The sequence below is a fragment of the Anomaloglossus baeobatrachus genome, chromosome 10 (genome assembly GCF_048569485.1).
Source record: "Anomaloglossus baeobatrachus isolate aAnoBae1 chromosome 10, aAnoBae1.hap1, whole genome shotgun sequence".
In the NCBI taxonomy this organism is placed as follows: Eukaryota; Metazoa; Chordata; class Amphibia; order Anura; family Aromobatidae; genus Anomaloglossus; species Anomaloglossus baeobatrachus.
In genome coordinates, this window is record NC_134362.1 from 171,826,696 (window position 1) to 171,842,778 (window position 16,083).

The 16,083-nt window shown below is 40.2% G+C and overlaps 1 protein-coding gene across 2 annotated transcripts in view; it reads right to left on the reverse strand.

Moving 5' to 3' along the window:
- Positions 1 to 4,378: 4,378 nt before the first annotated feature.
- CDYL2 (chromodomain Y like 2) overlaps positions 4,379 to 16,083 on the reverse strand; it is a 99,793-nt gene continuing 88,088 nt past the window's right edge. For both annotated transcript variants that reach the window (XM_075325853.1, XM_075325851.1), the window contains exon 7: positions 4,379 to 13,970. In XM_075325853.1, the coding sequence (XP_075181968.1) occupies positions 13,812 to 13,970 (159 nt within the window). In that variant the 3' untranslated portion in view covers positions 4,379 to 13,811. The remainder of the gene's footprint in view (positions 13,971 to 16,083) is intronic.

A 16,083-nucleotide genomic window follows, 5' to 3' on the forward strand; every position in this document is an offset into this window, starting at 1 on the left:
CTACGCCACTACCCTGTGGCGTGTTATCCCAATCAGGGAGGGAACTTTCCACAAAGGAGCCCCCTTGCCCTGGACTAAAAAACAACTTTTAGCTATATATATTTTCATTTGCAACTAAAGCTCTGTATAAAGAAGGGAGAAGGGGCTTTGAGAGGGTATTGTACCTTATAATGTTGAGGGGTGCCCCCCCCCCATTACACCCAGGATGGAAGGAGGGAACCCCCCACCCCCCTGTCCAGGGCGATACAATAAACCCACAACGCGAAATTCCCATCAGGACCAGGGGATAGACTCCATCGTACTATGATCCTATAACCAAAAACATACTAGAACAATTTAATCCACCATCCTCTTATACATCAGACCGGCCTCCCTCCTCTTTCTCTACGAGAGCCACGCATCCGTGGGTGTGGCTTTAAATACTTTCCTCCTGGTGATATTCTAATATTTTTTTCATTGTATTATATCACATTATTTCTTAATTTGTGATTTTAACCTCGTCTGTGATTGGCTTGTGCCAGTATATAGGGTTGATGGGAATTATTCCCCATCAGGCTTGACAAAGAACGCAGGTTGCGTTTGGAATGTGTTGCCATTCACGGCTCCTGTTTTTGCCATATGACCTTCCAATGAAATAAAGTCTGCAATTTTTTATCTTCATCTGCAAACTGGACTCACTTTTCTTTTCCTAGCTCCATTGACGTTGTACGACCATATGTCCATGCATACAGTCTTCTCATTACGAGGTGAGCTGGTTTACTCCTTTTAAGGGTAAAAACATAACTTTAATTATGAACTTAAAACATGGTATAAAGCTCATCATCACATAGAACAGACCAGCCTACGTGTTTCAGGCCTTTGTCAAGCCTAAGGGCCCAGGACCTAAAACACGTAGACTGGTTTGTTCTATGTGATGAGTTTTATACCATAGAGACAAGAGAACTTGGCACACCAACTTGGTGTGCCAAGCTCTCTTAAATCTAATGACTGGTATGAACCCTAGTTGAGTAACCATAATTCCAAGTGTGAAACAAACCTTATTCTACTATGAGTTTTATACCATGTTTTTAACTTCATAATAAAAGGCATGTTTTGACCTTGTTTTGCAGATGATGAAAACTTATCTCAAACTTTTTTGGAACATTGCCCAGGAATCAGTCTGCAGGTTTGTGCTCTGCACCAGCATTTATAGTCAACAGGCGAGCTGATTCAACTACCCCCTTTCCTTACATCATTTAGTCTGTGTTCAGGGCTATTCCAACTCCAGCAACAACCACTAGACAATGCAGCGCTGGGATCTCTAGTCTGTACAGGAACCGGAGTCAGTTGCCGTGTTTAGTGTGTTAACTTTACTCCTTTGTAAGTTGTATAAACATAACACTCCCTCTATCTTTCCCACCGCCTCCTCCTGCCAGTTGTGGTGCTTCTGATCCTGCCACCTCTTCACTGCTATCCTCGCTCTTCATGGCACTTGCCAGGTTGAGTCAGTGACTTCATCGACCACCACCTCGTCTTTCACTTCCGAACTCTGGCCCTCCTCAAGACTGGTTGACTTAATAACATCACTGATTGGTAATTGTCTCATCATCATCATCATTGGCCACTTGAGACTCTAATTGCCGTTCCCCAACATTGTCTTCTTCTGACCATGGCTGCTCAAATATTTGGGCAACACTACACACGATCTTATCATGTCTCTCTTGCTATATGCAAAGTGAGAGGCCGGAAACAATCAATGGAAATGTAAAGACTCGCTCCTCGGAGTGTCAGAGTGTGGCATCCTGATCTCCTGGGACTCACCATGGTGAGAGTAAAGAGGATCTGGTGAGGATAATGTAGTCTAGACTTTTGGATACTGAGACTGGGCCATGTGGAAGACAGGGCAGTGCTGGGAAAAAGACTGGAAGCATTATCTGCCATCCAGACGATCACCTTTTCTTGTTTTATCAGTGTTGTCATAGGACAAGAAGTTAGGTCTCGTGGATGACCATGTTTTTTGTGCTCCTTCCTGCAAACTGTATGGTTTTATTTTTCGAGATAAAAAATGTAGCCCTGAAGATTAATTTGAGGGCTGCTTACTTGTTATTCATTTTCTGCTCCAAATTCTTTATAATGGCATTCATTTTATAATAAAAAATTGCTCATTTTAATTTTTTTACCTTTTTTGTGCCCTTTTCGGAGAAAAAAAGTTGCATGTTCTCTGCTTTTTAGAGCACAATTTGAGCAAAAAGATTAATAAATTAGGTGTACATAAAATCATTCCACCTGTGCAACTGCTTAAAAAATATTACCGTACTTTTTGTTTTATAAGACGCACCCGTAATTTATAGAAAGAAAAAAAAAATGAAAAAAAAAATGGGGTGAATCTTATAATCTGGTGGTGTCTTACCGAAGGGGGGGGCGGCAGCGGTGGTGAAGCGAGGTCGGAGGAGGCAGGGCAATGCAGTCGGCGGTGCGGGCTTCAAACAAATTACGCCCGGGCGCGGCACATATGCAGATGAGATCTAGGTTTGTGATTGGGCCGTTAGTGGAAAATGGGGAAAATTGAGCTAAGTCTGCTGCTGGCAGATCAATGGGCCAGAGGCGGCATGTGCACAGATGAGATCTTGAGCAGAGAGTTCCATCTACGCACACGCTGACTCCAGGCGCCATTATTTCAAGCCCAAACCGTCGACATTCACGATGACGGCCCCTGCCTCCCTGCCCGCAGCGCAGCAGAGCAAACAGCGCACAGCCCACAGCAGTGCCCCTGCCTCCTGTAACCCCTTTCCAGCACTACCCTGTAATTATGTTCGGCTTATAGGATGCACCCCTCATTTTCCTCCCAAATTTTTGGAAGGAAAAAGTGTGCCTTATAATCCGAAAAATACGATAATTGAGGAATCTCCTGCACATATTGGGGCATATTGTAAAAAAAAAAAATAGAAAGGAAAAAAATAATGGGGCAAACTAAAGGAAAAATTTAACTCAAATTGAAAACAGACTAAAAAATACCCAAAGTTATATATATATATATATATATATATATAATTTGGGGTATTTTTAGTCCATTTTCAATTATTAAAACAATTACTGTATTTTTCGCTTTATAAGACGCACTTTTGTGCCCCCAAGTTTTGGGGGGAGAGTAGGGGGTGCGTCTTATAGACCGAATATACAGGGGGGGGTGTATATATATATATATAGATAGATAGATAGTGATATATATATATATATATATATATATACACACTGCAGGGTCCGCTCTGGGTGCTGGTGAAGCTGCGGGAGGCAGCCTTTGATCTCCTGCTCCCGCTGTCCATCAGCGTGGTGCTGAAACCGCATCGCGCTGATGGGCTGGGGCAGCGGGGCATATTATATCTGCCTGCGCTCCCATTTGATCGCACATGATCCCCCCTGTGTTAGATATCGCCCCATGCTGCTGCCCATAGTAAAATAAAAAAAGCTTTACTTACCTCCAGCGCTGATCTCCCGGTCTCCTGCTGCTGCTGTCTGTGATCAGGCACGCAGAGATGATATCACTCTGCCGTGCCGATCACATGACCGGCAGCAAGAACCAGGAAGTGGAGGAAGCCGGAGCTCAACTGCAAGGAGGGAGACACGAGGAGGGACAGCGCTGAGAAGGTAAGGAAAGAGTGTTTTATTTTATTATGGGCAGCAGTATGGGGGGCATATCTAACACAGGGGAGATGTGCCATCTATAGTGGCCATGGACAGCACACTTGGGGGCACATCTAACACAGGGGAGATGTGCCATCTATAGTGGCCATGGGCAGCAGTATGGGGGCCATATCAAACACAGGGGAGATGTGCCATCTATAGTGGCCATGGGCAGCAGTATGGGGGCCATATCAAACACAGGGGAGGTCTGCCATCTATAGGGGCCATGGGCAGCACAGGGGGACGTGTCCCAGCACAAGGGGGCTATATTCAATATAAGGGGGCCATATCCAGATTGAGGGGGGCTAATTTTAGGATGGGGGGCTATGAGGGACATATACCCTATATGATTTGTTAGACGGACACTGGCATTATAAGATGGACCCCATTTAACATTAAAAAAAAAAAATCTCTTTTCCTTCACCAAATTTGGGGGGTGCGTCTTATAATCAGGTGCATCTTATAAAGCGAAAAATATGGTATATAATCTATTAATTATTATATAATATGTTATATAAAAAATATATATATAAAATATTATATAATATATAAATTAGATATATAGAGGTGTAAATTCAATAATGAATTAGGCCCCAAATTGCTCAATAGTCTACATAAATGTTAAGTGAGGAACAATCTAAATTTTTGAAATTAGACGTTAGACTTTCTGTTCAATTAAAGGCTACAGATGGCAATAAAACACAGCACTCCATTATCATTGATTGGAAAATATTAATACATTCTGCTTTCAAAATTGTACTTCAAATAAATATATTTTAACATTGGAACAAAGACAGTTGCACAAAACACAACTAATCGGCCGTTTCATCACCACTGTGTTGAAAAATAAACATTTTTTTCTACGGTTTTTAATTTCCATCGTTATAAATGAAATAACCAAAAGGCCTCTAAAAGCCTTAAACAAATCTAATTACGGTATGTGAGTGGAGAAAACAAACAAGTCCATTCAATAGAAAGATCTGCAAAACCTACGGAGAGTAACAAGATTTTTGAGGTAAAGAGTTTTATTTTATAATTTTGCAAAGTCAGGAAAAAAAAAATAAAATTCTGCCACCAATTAACTTTACATCGTAGACACAACTTTGTTTTTGGAAGCCTAATACTTCTGCGAATAGTAACTTTTTTTTTGTGTGTTTTTAACTTTTTAGGAAGGACTCTTACCAAAACGTCACAGTTTTTTTTTCAATAAAAAAATTCTCAAAAACACAACAAAAACATGCCAATATGGTCATACGATTACAATGTGTGAACAGAGCATATAACAAAAGTGTCTTTGCTCTTCTATATCGACCAGAGACCAGCTTTTATGTTCTCAACTCTTATTGGATGCAGTAAACAATAAGTTCTATATCGACCAATAAGAGACCAGCTTTTATGTTCTTAACTCTTATTGGATGCAATAAACAATAAGAGTTCTATATTGACCAATCAGAGACTAGCTTTTATGTTCTCAACTTAAACAATAAGTTCTATATCGACCAATAAGAGACCAGATTTTCTGTTCTCTACTCTTATTGGTTGCAATAAACAATAAGTTGTCTTAATTCTGAAAAGTAAGGAAATTTATGAATTTCTTATATATGGTCCTCATTTGTTAAATCAAATGTCTAAAAAGAAGACTGGCCTGGCTGCTTTTATTAACCAATCACAATAGAGTTTACATTTCGTAAACCTTTTTGGGGAAAAGGGAATGCAGAACTGTGATTGGTTGATTTTGGAACACACTCATTCTACCCATTTGAGGTTCACTGTCTATGGCACAATATTTAGTGTAAAATGACCCACCTGTTTTCATGGATTTACTTTATTGACAACTACAGCAGAATAAAAAGAAGCACACCTTATTTTCCTTATGAGGAACGATAACTTTCCATAAATAAGTATTTTTTTTACCTGGTATGAACGCCGCTGTTCTCCTGAATCTGGAGATATTTTTCTTTTGTTCCTGCGCCTTTCCATCCCAGAGATATGTCCCCTTCTTCTTTGTCTTTGTGTGCGAACATTGTCTTTTTTAGCCAAGTGGGTGACGCCTTCATGACCACACCCAGTTGTCAAAAAAAAAAAAAGTCAAATTACATACTGGAAAGAAAGTGCCATATCTCAGGAACGGAGAGGCACAAGAAAAAAAGAAAAACATTGTCGGATTCAGGAGAGCGGTGGGTAGACGTAAAATTACATATTTGTAAGAAGTGAAAGGTCCTTTAAATAAAAAAATGTAATCACCAAGGCTTTGCTCAAATTCAGGCTACGATCAGAGCCTCAATAGCATAGATAATAGAGCTATTCTTACCAGATAAACTTCATCTTAAATCAATGGGGTCAACTTTACGGTGGATCCGGCACAGTGTTGCAAAAGTTATAATCCACATGTGCACAGGGCATAATATAAACCAGTGAATTGTCCTTTTTTGTCAAATATTACATGCCACTGAAGTTGTTTTTTTTTTTAAAAAAAAAGTCAACATGGAATATTTTGCCAAATTCTACCTCGTTTTAAAACAATACATTCTCATTTCTAATATTGATAGGCAAATTGGCTATTCTGGGTACGGAAGATGCAGCCAAGATGGTCTCGTTGCCGGGGCAAGTGATAATCGACAGTAGGCCCTCAATCTGACAGAGGAAGGCAAGTCTCAGACTTTAAATATGAGGAAAACACATGTAAATTTGGAGCCCGCTAAATGGACTTTATATATTTATGTAAATCTGAAAAATACATGTAATTTAATTAGACCGCCTACACACATTAGACTAACGTCAGCCAAACCTGTTGATACCAGGGGGCTAGGCTTATAGTCTTAGGTGTTTGGGGCCTCCAGCTTCGGAGAGCATTTCCAATTTTGAACTGCCGATCCTTCTGTTTTCGGCAACTTAAGGCGCCATCAATGGATTCTGGCGGTGGCTCTTTTGTAAAAACCATATGAGGACTCACCAGAAGTCAGAAAAGAGCAGTTGGCCAACCCATTTTTTGGCCAACAACTATCTATTCTGTATGGGACAGGCTTTAGGGTTTCTTGTACTCCGTGATTGTCAGACTAAATATAATTGGATTGACCACAGATAACTGCTTTTGAAAAGGAAATCTGAGATCAAAAAATTTCAACTTTTTATTCATTTTGTCCCTTATGGGGTCAATAGGGACCTTAGAAGGTGGATTTTAACCCATCAGGTTCTTTCCCTCAACAAGAGAAGAACACAAAGCTTTTTATTAAGGGTGATTAACCTGTACTTTCAGCCAAGCTAAAGGCCATTTTAGAAGTTCGGGAAATTTGATTAATAGCAGAAGGCCAAACGATTATTTAGTTCACAGGTATTACATATCTGTGGTCAGCCCAACACCTACTGTCTAGAGGACCAAATTGAGATCTGCAAGGACCCACATTTAAAAAATGGACGGAGCAATACCCAGAAAGATCATGGCTTCTAATGGCTAATTGGCATTGATCACAGATATCTGGATGACAAGCGTTACCGCTTAAACCCTTATTCTGTATTCGTTTTCATAGTACATTAGGGTATATTAGAGAATTGCATAAATTAATAAATCCTTAATACCATTTCCAAATTATAACATAACGTTGGGAATTCCTATAAATGTCTGGCACCTCCAGGAAGTGAAAGTAAATTGGGAATTTGGGCTACACATGACCCACAAAATAAAAAGGTGACATCACAAATGATGGTATTTTCTTAGTCAGTGAGGCCATCAATGTGCTATGGGTCAATCGATAAAGAGATCTTTGGATTTAAATTGCATTCAGATGGCTGTTCATTCACTTAACGAGCTTCAATTGGCTATACACAAGAGGATCAGCGCTCATTATACACAGACTGATGAATAATCACGGGAACAGAACGATAATTAATATGATTGTTCTGTCCCCATACAGTGTCTGGTGATTGGCAGCTACTGTTTACAGGGGGTTCTGCGCTACCAATAACTATGACATTTATGCTGGCATAAATGATCGTTTGTTGAGTGATCATCAATATATCTTCAAGAGCTAAATTGATCGTGTGATGGGTAATCGTCAATATATGGTCAAAAGCCAATAATGAATGAATGTTCTTATAGACACTTGTTTACAGATTCTTGCCTTGACTAAATGCAACTGTAACAAAAGTTTTGCATAATCTTCTTCTTGGTTACTACTACCAAAGATGCAGAGTGTATGAGGATGTGGAATTTATTTACATATGGATTTCCTTAAGAGGTTTTTGTGTCTTCCAATCACAGTTTACTAAAAAATAAACAAAAACTGTGCATTACTCACCCACCCTGGGTGCAGTGCTGAGTCTCTGCCGCTGCTTCTAGTGTCTGATATTGTAACAGTGCTGACGACGCTGCAGACAGTCAGTTCAGCGGCTCCTATAGTCAACTTGTTCACAGCGTTATTAATGGGATATCAGCACTGCAGACAATAACAGACACCAGAGGCAGTGGTGGACCTGGTGAGAGTGATTAAGAACAGGTTTTTTTGTTTTTTAATAAATTGTGGTTTGAGAACTGGGTTTTGGAAATGTGGAAAACCCCTTCAAAAATACCTGTAAGTAACAAGACAATGTACATCAAATCAACTTGTATGTAACCAAACACAATATCTCACCGCTTTCGGAAGTGGATGTCCATTCGTCTTATGGAAGGATAAGATATAGAACTTTGCATACTGATCGCTCATGTAACGCATCCTACTACATGGAAATCATGAAGAGGTTTAGTCTTTGTATACTGTTGATTGGGAAGAGTATTATTTTAAATTTTTTTGCATAGGAACTATTAGTGATAGCTATTGTGAGGCCTACCAGGAACAAGAGACACCTAAAGGGGTTATCTAGTTCTGAAAAGACCCCAAAACAAAAACATAAAAAGAGCAGCAAATGTTATATAGTAAACAAAATAAAACCTCAAAAACTTTACTCACCTTTATCCCTTGCCGATTTGGTGCTGATCTAAAATACATTCCTGACACGACTAGTATACACTAGCACAATAGAGCGAATAAACCTAAGGAATAGGTGTGTTTTTTATTTTTATTTATTTTTTATTATTTTTTTGTCAAGACACTACAAAAATACAGTACTACAAAATTATATTGTGAGGTCTATCTCTAAATAAATTCTAGCTTGATCGCTCTCTCAAAAAAAACTAGAGCATTTCTGAAATTGCATCACTATGGTCTATCTATTGAAGATAAGACACCATTGTTGTACCATGAGGCCTCTTCTTGTAAACTCGGCCCGGGATGGGACTTTTGGGATTTATTCTACATTTTGAAAGGAGTATTTTATATATAAATGGGCTAGGCTAATATTAATTGCTAGTAAAGACAGAGTCATAAGACTGATTCAAAAGTACTGACCCTAGCACTTTTGTCCTCCCAAAATGCAAGACTAGTCAAGACCAAACAGACAGCCATTTTTTGGCCTCTGCAAATATTCCTGGAAATGAAGCAGTCATATAGGACTTTGAAGAGCATTAGGAACAGAGGGAAAGATATTGTGGGGATCATATAGTGTTACACTGCCACCATATAGATGCATAGGCCTACCTCCGAAATATGAGGATTGCTAAATAATTGATACCAATCCAGTGAAACAATGCTGCGATGGTTTAATTCTAGATTTGAGATCTTGGTCACCCAAATAGGAACTAGGACAGGTTCTCGACAGGACAGGGGCGTTTGTATGATGGTTGATCAATGATGAACTTGTGGGTAAAGTTACCTTCAACGAATTGCCAATCAGAGTCATAAAAAACTTGCCCAGTCCTTATAGCTTCCCAAGGTGGAAGTCCTAAAAATTGTTCTGTTCTCTTCTATCCACTCAAATTGTCAGTCAACAGTCCAAAAATTGTACCCTGTCCTATCTTACCACGGTGCCAGATTCATAAGTATTGACCCTGGCACGTTTGTCCTCCACAATACAAGCCAGAGGGTCATAGAAAGGTTGCCCTGTCTTTCTAGCCTCCCAAACAGGAAGTCCTAAAAATTGTTCCCGTCCCTTCTATCTGAGTTAACTGGCAGTCAGAAGTCCTAAACATTGTACCCTGTCCCTGTATCTTGCCAGAGTTCCAGTAAGGGATTCATAATACCTGACCCTGGCACTTTTGTCCTCCCAAAATGCAAATCAGAGAGTCATAGAAAGGTTGCCATGTCCTTCTAGCCTCCCAAAGTGGAAGTCAAAAAAATTGTTCCCGTCCCTTCTATATACTTAAAGTGGCAGACAGCAGTTCTAAATATTGTACCCTGACCTTCTATTGACCCTGGCACTTTTGTCCTCCCAAAATGCCAGCCAGAGAGTCATGAAAAGGTTGTCCTGTCCTTCTAGCCTCTCAAAGTAGAAGTCCTAAAAACTGTTCCCTTCCCATCTATCCACTCAAATTGGCAGTTAGCAGTCCAAAAATTATAGCTTGTCCTATCTTGCCACAGTGCCAGTTAGGGATTCACAAGAATTGACCCGGCAGTTTTGTCCTCACAAAATGCAAGCCTAAGAGTCATAAAAAGGTTGCCCTGTCCTTCTAGCCTCCCATTAGGAAGTCATAAAAAGTGTTCCCTTCCCTTCTATCCACTCAAATTGGCAGTCAGCTGTCCTAAAAATTGTGCCATGTCCTTCTATTTTGCCACAGTGCCAGTGTCTGATTCATAAGTACTAACCCTGTCACTTTTGTCTTTCCAAAATGCCAGTAAGAGTCATAGAACAGTTGCCTTGACCTTCTAGCCTCCCAAAATGGAAGTAAGAAAAATTGTTCCCTTCCCTTGTATCTACTCAAATTGGCAGTCAGCAGTCCAAAAATTGTACCCTGTCCTTCTATCTTGCCACAGTGCCAGATTCATAAGTACTGACCCTGGCACTTTTGTCCTCCCAAAATGCCAGCCAGAGAGTCATAGAAAGGTTGCCATGTCCTTCTAGCCCCCCCAAAGTGAAAGTCAAAAAAATTGTTCCCGTCCCTTCTATCTACTTAAAGTGGCAGCCAGCAGTTCTAAAAATTGTGCCCTGTCCTATCCAGTGAAGGATTCATAAGACCTGAACCTGGCACTTTTGTCCTCCCAAAATTCCATTCAGGGCATGATAGGAATTAAGTTACGCGATTGTCACAACTATCTCACAAAAGGGGGCTAGTTATGTTCCAGTCCCTAAATGGCCCCTTTGAAGATGCAATTAAACTTTATAACTGAGCAATATCAGGGCATTTTTAAAGCCCTAATTTAAAGGGGTAATTCAAGTATGACCTGAAAAACAAACAAACAAACAACAAACAAAAACTAAACCTTTGCATTAGGCTTCACAAATCATTAGAAAATTCTCAAATCCGCCAAGGGCTTCAGATTGAGCCGTCTATGGAGTAGTTATTCCAACAAGTACAACTAATCATTGTAGTAAAGCAAAAAAAAACCGAACAAACAAACAGCAATAACAAACACTTCAAGGGTTTTCAACTCCCATCAGCTTCATTTATAAACTTTGTAAAAATACAAATTAGTTAATAAATAAAAAAAAATACATTTGTTTAAAGCAAAAAAAGAACAAAAATCTCACCCTACCTTCCCCCCCCCTAGGAGAGTATACCAGGGCCGTTAGTAATATTACTTATCGGACCTGTCTACTTAATTGAGGCCATCGGTAAGTAGTTTAGAGAGTCACCGGTGTCGGCGAGACACTGACTACCATTTCTAAAGTCTGGTGACTATTCGAATAATGTATTGGAGAACAGAATGGCTGCGTATCGCATGTCCATAGAGTACCTTGACCTTAAATATTTTGCATTGCCTAGATTTCAGAGTTTTTACCACCAGTGCTTTATTTTTGCAAGTTATCGGATCCACTGATATCTCGAAAGGGTTCAACCCTTTAAGGTGTTCTGACCGATCCTCATAGACTTTTACCGAAGCATGCGTATTCTGGAGACGGGTGACTAGTTATTAGGGCAGTGGAGATACCAGTACTTAGATCCGGCATAATCAGACCAGCCAGGAGACATCCCGCATTAAAAGAGTAATGTGGCTGAAATGGACTGGATTGTCTAAAAGGGAATTTTGTCAGCAGGATTTCACCCCCAAACTGTTTATATGTACATGTAGCTCTTTCAAAGACGAGTCCAGCAATACCATTACATGACCAGTCCGTTCCTCCGTTGCTGAGAAATCAGTGTTTGACTCGATATGCAAATGAGGCTGAAACCTCTGTCACTCCAGCTCCATTCACTGCCCAGCTCCGCCTCTTCCTGCTTGACCGCCTGCTCCTTTGCCTTTAGTCACACAGCATAGAGGCTGTCAGTCAAGCAGGAGGTAAGGAATAGAGCTGGAGTGACGGAGGCTTCACATCTGCAAATTAGGCTAAAGAGCTAATGGATGAGTGGACTGGCCATGTAAAGGGCTGTCAGTCAAGCAGGAGGTAAGGAATAGAGCTGGAATGACGGAGGCTTCAGATCTGCAAATTAGGCTAAAGAGCTATTTGTAGATCAGTTCAAACACCGATTTCTCAGTAACAGAGGAACAGACTGGCCATATAAAGGTATTGCTAAACTTGTCCTTGAAAAATCTACATATTTGGTGGGTGGAAGGGTGAAATCCTGCTGACCGATTCCCTTTACAGAAGACAACGTGGTCTTTAATGGATGTGTCCTGCACAGATTTATAAATATATATCAAAGATACTCTGTGGTGGTAACTTTTTATGAACATATGGATAAACCTGTGGAAAGGTTTTAAGAAAAGACTTAAATGGGGTGTCCGGGTCTAAACTTCTGATGACGTCTTCTTAGGTTAGATTATCCATATCGGTGGGGGTCTGACCCTTGGCCAATACCAGACAACCGCAGCTCCATATGCCAAGTAGTGGTCATTCATAGGTACTGCAGTTAAGCTTCCATTGGCGTGAATCGGAGAATGGCCCCTACGCAGTGTACGGAGCAGTGGTGTTCTTCTACTGGCCGCATTTCCAAGTATTAGTTGCGCCGTTGGGGTCCTGGGTATTTAACCCCCACTCATCTTACAAATCTATGGACAGGTCACAATATCTTAGTCCTGGACCAGCACTTAAAAGATCTAAAGCTACCATCGTGACAATGGAGTACCATGGATGAAGATACCGCAACGTCTCACTACTTGTTCATGGCACAACCAAATAATCTGAGTGTTTGGATACTTTTGTCTATGGCAGTGTTCTCCATTCTGCAGATCTCTAATCATTACAGCATTGTGGAATTGTGGGACTCATACTTTCACTGCTGAAGAGCCACAAGTTAGAAACAGGTCTATGGTTACCTTCAGAAGAACAAAGGGGCGCAAAGTAAGAAACAGCCCGCCATATTGGGAAAAAAAAAATCACCGACCCACCGGTAACTTTCACTAGTCCCCTAAACATAAATTATTTTATGTTCCACAAATAACATACCATTTTATGTAACGCGACTCCCTTTCGGTCCTGTTTTTTTTTGGTGGTGCAACATAGGTCAATACGTCCTGCATAATTGATAATATTATTACTGAGAAGGGCAAAACTGGCAAAGTGTCCAAAAAGAGGGGTGAAATCCTTAGATTTCTGCCCATTCCAAAAAAGAAATAAAAAACTAAAATAAATTAATCAGGCTACATGACCAAACAACAAAAAAAAACCCCAAAAACATCAGAAGCAACTATGTACACAAATCATCCAATACGTAAGTACGAGAAAGAAATAATTAAAAAAATAGATACAAAGTGCAAAAATTCTCATATTACTTCAACTATGGTTTTGTTTTTTTTTTTTTCGGATGTTTTAGGTCATCGTTATTGTAAGTGACTCACAGTAAGAAAGAAAAGAAGGTGCTTTGTGGCAGATGGAATGTTTTACGCTTTTTTTTGAGAAATGGAAGTTTTTGTTATTTTAGTACATTGTATATACATTGTACAATGTATATACAATATAATTAGTACATTGTATATACGTTGTTTAAATAGCTGATACCACATAACCAAAAAAAACAAAAAAACTCAAAAAGGTGGAAGCAGTAGGACAGATTCCGTGGAACACCTCATTGCATAATTGTGGGCACCTGTACAACAGTGTCCCAAAACCTCATTTCGAGGTTACCGCAGGCGCGGAGACGGAAGTGGGAAGGAAACCTCTTTTTTTATGTTGTCTGATTGGAGTCAGACTTCATAGATTTTGTCCTGTAAGTAGCTGAATAATGAGTCCAGGCCCTTGGGGGAACTCCAGAGCTGTTTTAACATCTGACACTCCCGCTCGTTGACGTCCTCCAGTACGGATTTAAGGAAGCTTCTCACAAGACATTTGGATTCCTCTAATACCTAAAAAACAAAAAAGGGGTCACCAACATCATTAAAATACTTTTTCAACATTATTTTTTTTTCCCCAATTTTTTTCATATTTAATACACACTTTATTGCATGCAGATCGGTGGGGTATTTGGAACCAGAGACCCCCTACTGAATACACAATGGACCCTTGTATAGTGAACAGCTCAGTAAACTGGATCGCACGCAGAACAGATATGGATTCAATGGAAAGCATACGTTACATAACCACAGCACATTGTTCGGGGGGTTGTCTACTGAGAGAACAGTGGGGGAGGGTTGTCTACTGAGAGAACGGTGGGGGAGGGTTGTCTACTGAGAGAACGGTGGGGGGTGTCTACTGAGAGAACGGTGTGGGGGGGGGGTCTACTGAGAGCCCGGGGGATGGTTGTCTACTGAGAGAACAGTGTGGGGGGGGGGGGGTGTCTACTGAGAGACCGGGGGATGGTTGTCTACTAAGAGAACGGTGGGGTGGGTGGTTGTCTACTGAGAGAACGGTGGGGGGTGTCTACTGAGAGAACGGTGTGGGGGGGGGGTCTACTGAGAGACCGGGGGATGGTTGTCTACTAAGAGAACGGTGGGGGGGGTGGTTGTCTACTGAGAGACCGGGGGGTGGTTGTCTACTGAGAGAATGGTGGGGGGTGGTTGTCTACTGAGAGAATGGTGGGGGGTGGTTGTCTACTGAGAGAACGGTGGGGATTGGAGTGTCAGGGTGTGGACCACCTCCACCGATCTGAAGGTTAAATATGAGAGTATAGTAACAAAGTTTAGTTACTCTTTAAAGTCCTGAATAAAGTCAAAGTAATAGGAAAAGTGAGAAATAGGGCGAAGACTAATAAGTGTTAAAGATTAATCACCATTTATAAAAAAATTTCAGAAACCATTAGTATATGTGATAATAAGGAACATTGTAAGATACTTTAGTGGAGAAATTAACTTCTATCTCCTCTTTGATTGATCTTTTACTCTTAAAAGGGGTTTGTCCATGATTAAGACAACCTCTTCTGATTCACCCATGTAAAGTAATAAAGCCTATACTCACCTCCCATGCCAGCGCCATTAAAGCGGTGTCCGGGATTGCAGTGTCGGGGTGGAGGTAGAATTGTGACATCACATGAGCTCCGGGTCCAATCAGTGCTGGCTTCCTTTTCCCGCCTTCGGACCACACGAGTTAATCAACAGGAAGTGAGTGCTGCACTCACTTCCTGTTGATTGTTCATTTAGTCTAAAGGCGGGAGAAGGAAACCGGCGCTGAATTGACACAGGGCTCATGTGATGTCCCAAACTTACCTGAGCCCTGACACTGCGATCCTGGACACCGCAGGTTGGGGAGGGGAGCATAGGCTTTATTATTTTACCTATGGGAAACATGTGGAATCAGAAGGGGTTGTCCACTATTAATATTCTTAATACACAAGGCAGAATGTATTTTGACTCAATGCAGATTTTGCCATTACCGACATAGGAGATGACAGTTGGTGCTTAGAAGATTTCAGCAGAATTTGTCTCCGCCTTTAGCTCCTCCCCCTCTAGCTCCTCCTTCATCCATAGAATTTTAAAAGCACCAACTGTCATCTTCTTTCTCAGTTATGGAAAAATCCATCTTCAGTGAATAAAGATTTTACCCATGAATTGAGAGTGAAAGATCAATCCAGGAGGAGAAAAAAAAAAAAGCAGATTTTTCTGTTAAGGTGGATCGATTTAAAAATCTTATGTGTAGGTGCGCATATACAATTGTGGCCCTTAACAGATAGACAGGTGAGAAATTACAGTTAGTGACCATCCTGATTGGGTACATCATGTTGCAATGAATTGGCTTTTACGCTTTCTTAATTAGAAAAATATAAACTAATTACCATATTTTTTTTACATGTCTTACTATATATTTACCTACTGCGTGTGCCAACATTTTGTTTTATTCTCAGCCATACAGTATATATACACATATCTATCTCATATAAGATATATATATATCTATATATCTATATATCTATATATATATATATATATATATATATATATATATATATATATATATATATATATATATATATATTATGTATATCTTACACACACATTATATATATATATATATATACATACATAT